At 51.5% G+C, this 1,893-nt stretch overlaps 1 protein-coding gene across 1 annotated transcript in view; it reads right to left on the reverse strand.

Annotated features, from left to right (window-relative positions):
• Positions 1 to 284, reverse strand: part of LOC104530267 (RNA/RNP complex-1-interacting phosphatase-like) — a gene marked incomplete at both ends in the record, with an annotated part of 3,212 nt that extends 2,928 nt beyond the window's left edge. The window contains one exon of the mRNA XM_010174803.1: positions 153 to 284. Coding sequence (XP_010173105.1) covers positions 153 to 284 — 132 coding nt within the window. The remainder of the gene's footprint in view (positions 1 to 152) is intronic.
• Positions 285 to 1,893: the final 1,609 nt, after the last annotated feature.

The raw sequence follows: 1,893 nt of genomic DNA on the forward strand, positions 1-1,893 counted from the left end.
AAACCCTCCCAGGGGGGCCCAGCCACAGCTTCTCTGGCCAACCTGGGCCACTGTCTGACCAAGATCTTCTTGCAAGAAGCATCTTCCAGTGCATCAGCAATATCGGGGCTCACACAGAGCTTCGCTTCCCCGACAGTAAACCCAGGACTGACCTCTGGTCCGTAGTAGCGAGTTGTGTACGTCAGGTCAATGACCAGGCCCAGCTCCTCCTTCTGCTCCCTGATTTTCTTAATGAGGTCACAGGGGGAAAATCTCTCCTCTGGGTGCAGGTTCCGATCAAAGCTCTGAGGGGACATAATATTTAAAAGCAGAAATTAAACTCAGGTGCATTGTGACTGATTGGAAGAGGTTCAGGGACCAGGATTGACCAGAGATCATCCCTTGAAAGGGATTTGAAAGTGAAAAATGCAGGCGAGGAGCAAAGGCAGACACAGACTGACAGACAAGTTACACCGAGTCAAACCAGACTGAGCTCTGGCTCCAAACCCCTCACAGCTTCGGGACTGTCCAGCTGAGGGTTTCCAGGAGTGACTGAACCACAGAATCCCAGACTGGTTTGGATTGGAAGGGACCTTAAAGCTCATCCAGTTCCAACCCCCCTGCCAGCAGCAGGGACACCTTCCACTAGACCAGGTTGCTCAAAGCCTCATCCAGCCTGGCCGAGAACACTTCCAGGGAGGAGCAGCCACAGCTTCTCTGGCCAACCTGGGACACTGTCTCACCACCCTCACAGTGAAGAATTTCTTCCTAATATCTCATCTAAACCTCCCCTCTTTCAGCTTAAACCCATTTCCCCTTGTTTTGTCATTAACTGCCCTTATGAAAAGTCCTTCCCCAGCCTTCCTGGAGCCCCTTCAGGTACTGGGAGGCCACTATAAGATCTCCCCGGAGCCTTTTCTTCTCCAGGCTAAGAGAAGAAGTTTTACATATATAGTCTTATATATATAATCTTATACTTTATACTGTGGCAAAACACGGCAGCGTGACAAACGCCCGGAAACTGAAGTTTTTCTGTGTTGAAAACCACAAAACAGGCTTCGAGCTCCACCAGAGCTGAACAAACAGCCCCGTTCCCCGTCACCACCTCTACGATGTCCCAGACGTGACCCACAGGGTTTGTTTCAGGTGTCACTGCTGCGCTCAAACCGCTCTGGAGCAGAGCTCACCCCACACAGAGCACAGGGACCTCCAGGCACAGCTAGACGGGCAGCTGGCACACCAGTAACAACGCCACCACACCAGTAATGCTGCCACACCGGCCCCTCACAGCCTCTGCTCCCAAAACTCAGCTCTGGCCCCACGTTCATCAAGCTGCCCGGGCTCCTGGCAGTGCTGGTGGGGGCTGCCCACAGCTCCGCTCCTTCCCCAACAGACCCAGCCCGGACTGACCCTCCCCGTGCCTGTGGCAGTTTAACTTGGCTGGCTGCCAGACACCACGCAGCCGCTCGCACCTCCGCTTTCCCCCCACCCAGGGGATAGGGGAGAGAATTGGAGGGATAAAGATAAGGAGATTTGTAAGTTGAGAACAATTTAATAATTAGACTAAAATAAAATGAATGACAATAACAATGATAACAACAATACATATATATAAAAAATGACTGCTGCAGAGTACGATTGCTCACCACCCGCTGACAACGATCCCGGAGGAGCAAAAAGGAACCCTGGGAGAGTTTAACTCAGCTGGCAGCCAAACAAGACACAGCCACTTGCAGCCTCCCCACCCTCCACCCAGGGAATCGGGGAGAGAGTTGGAGGGGTAAAGGTGAGGAGAGTTGTAAGTTGAAACAAGAACAATTTAATAACTGCAGTAAAAATAAAAAAACACAAACGCCAAACCTGAAACTGAAATCCTGGAAAAGCGAACCTGAGCGATTCCTGAGAGAACCTGAG

The sequence above is a fragment of the Antrostomus carolinensis genome, unplaced genomic scaffold (assembly GCF_000700745.2).
Source record: "Antrostomus carolinensis isolate BGI_N321 unplaced genomic scaffold, ASM70074v2 scaffold22880, whole genome shotgun sequence".
NCBI lineage: Eukaryota > Metazoa > Chordata > Aves > Caprimulgiformes > Caprimulgidae > Antrostomus > Antrostomus carolinensis.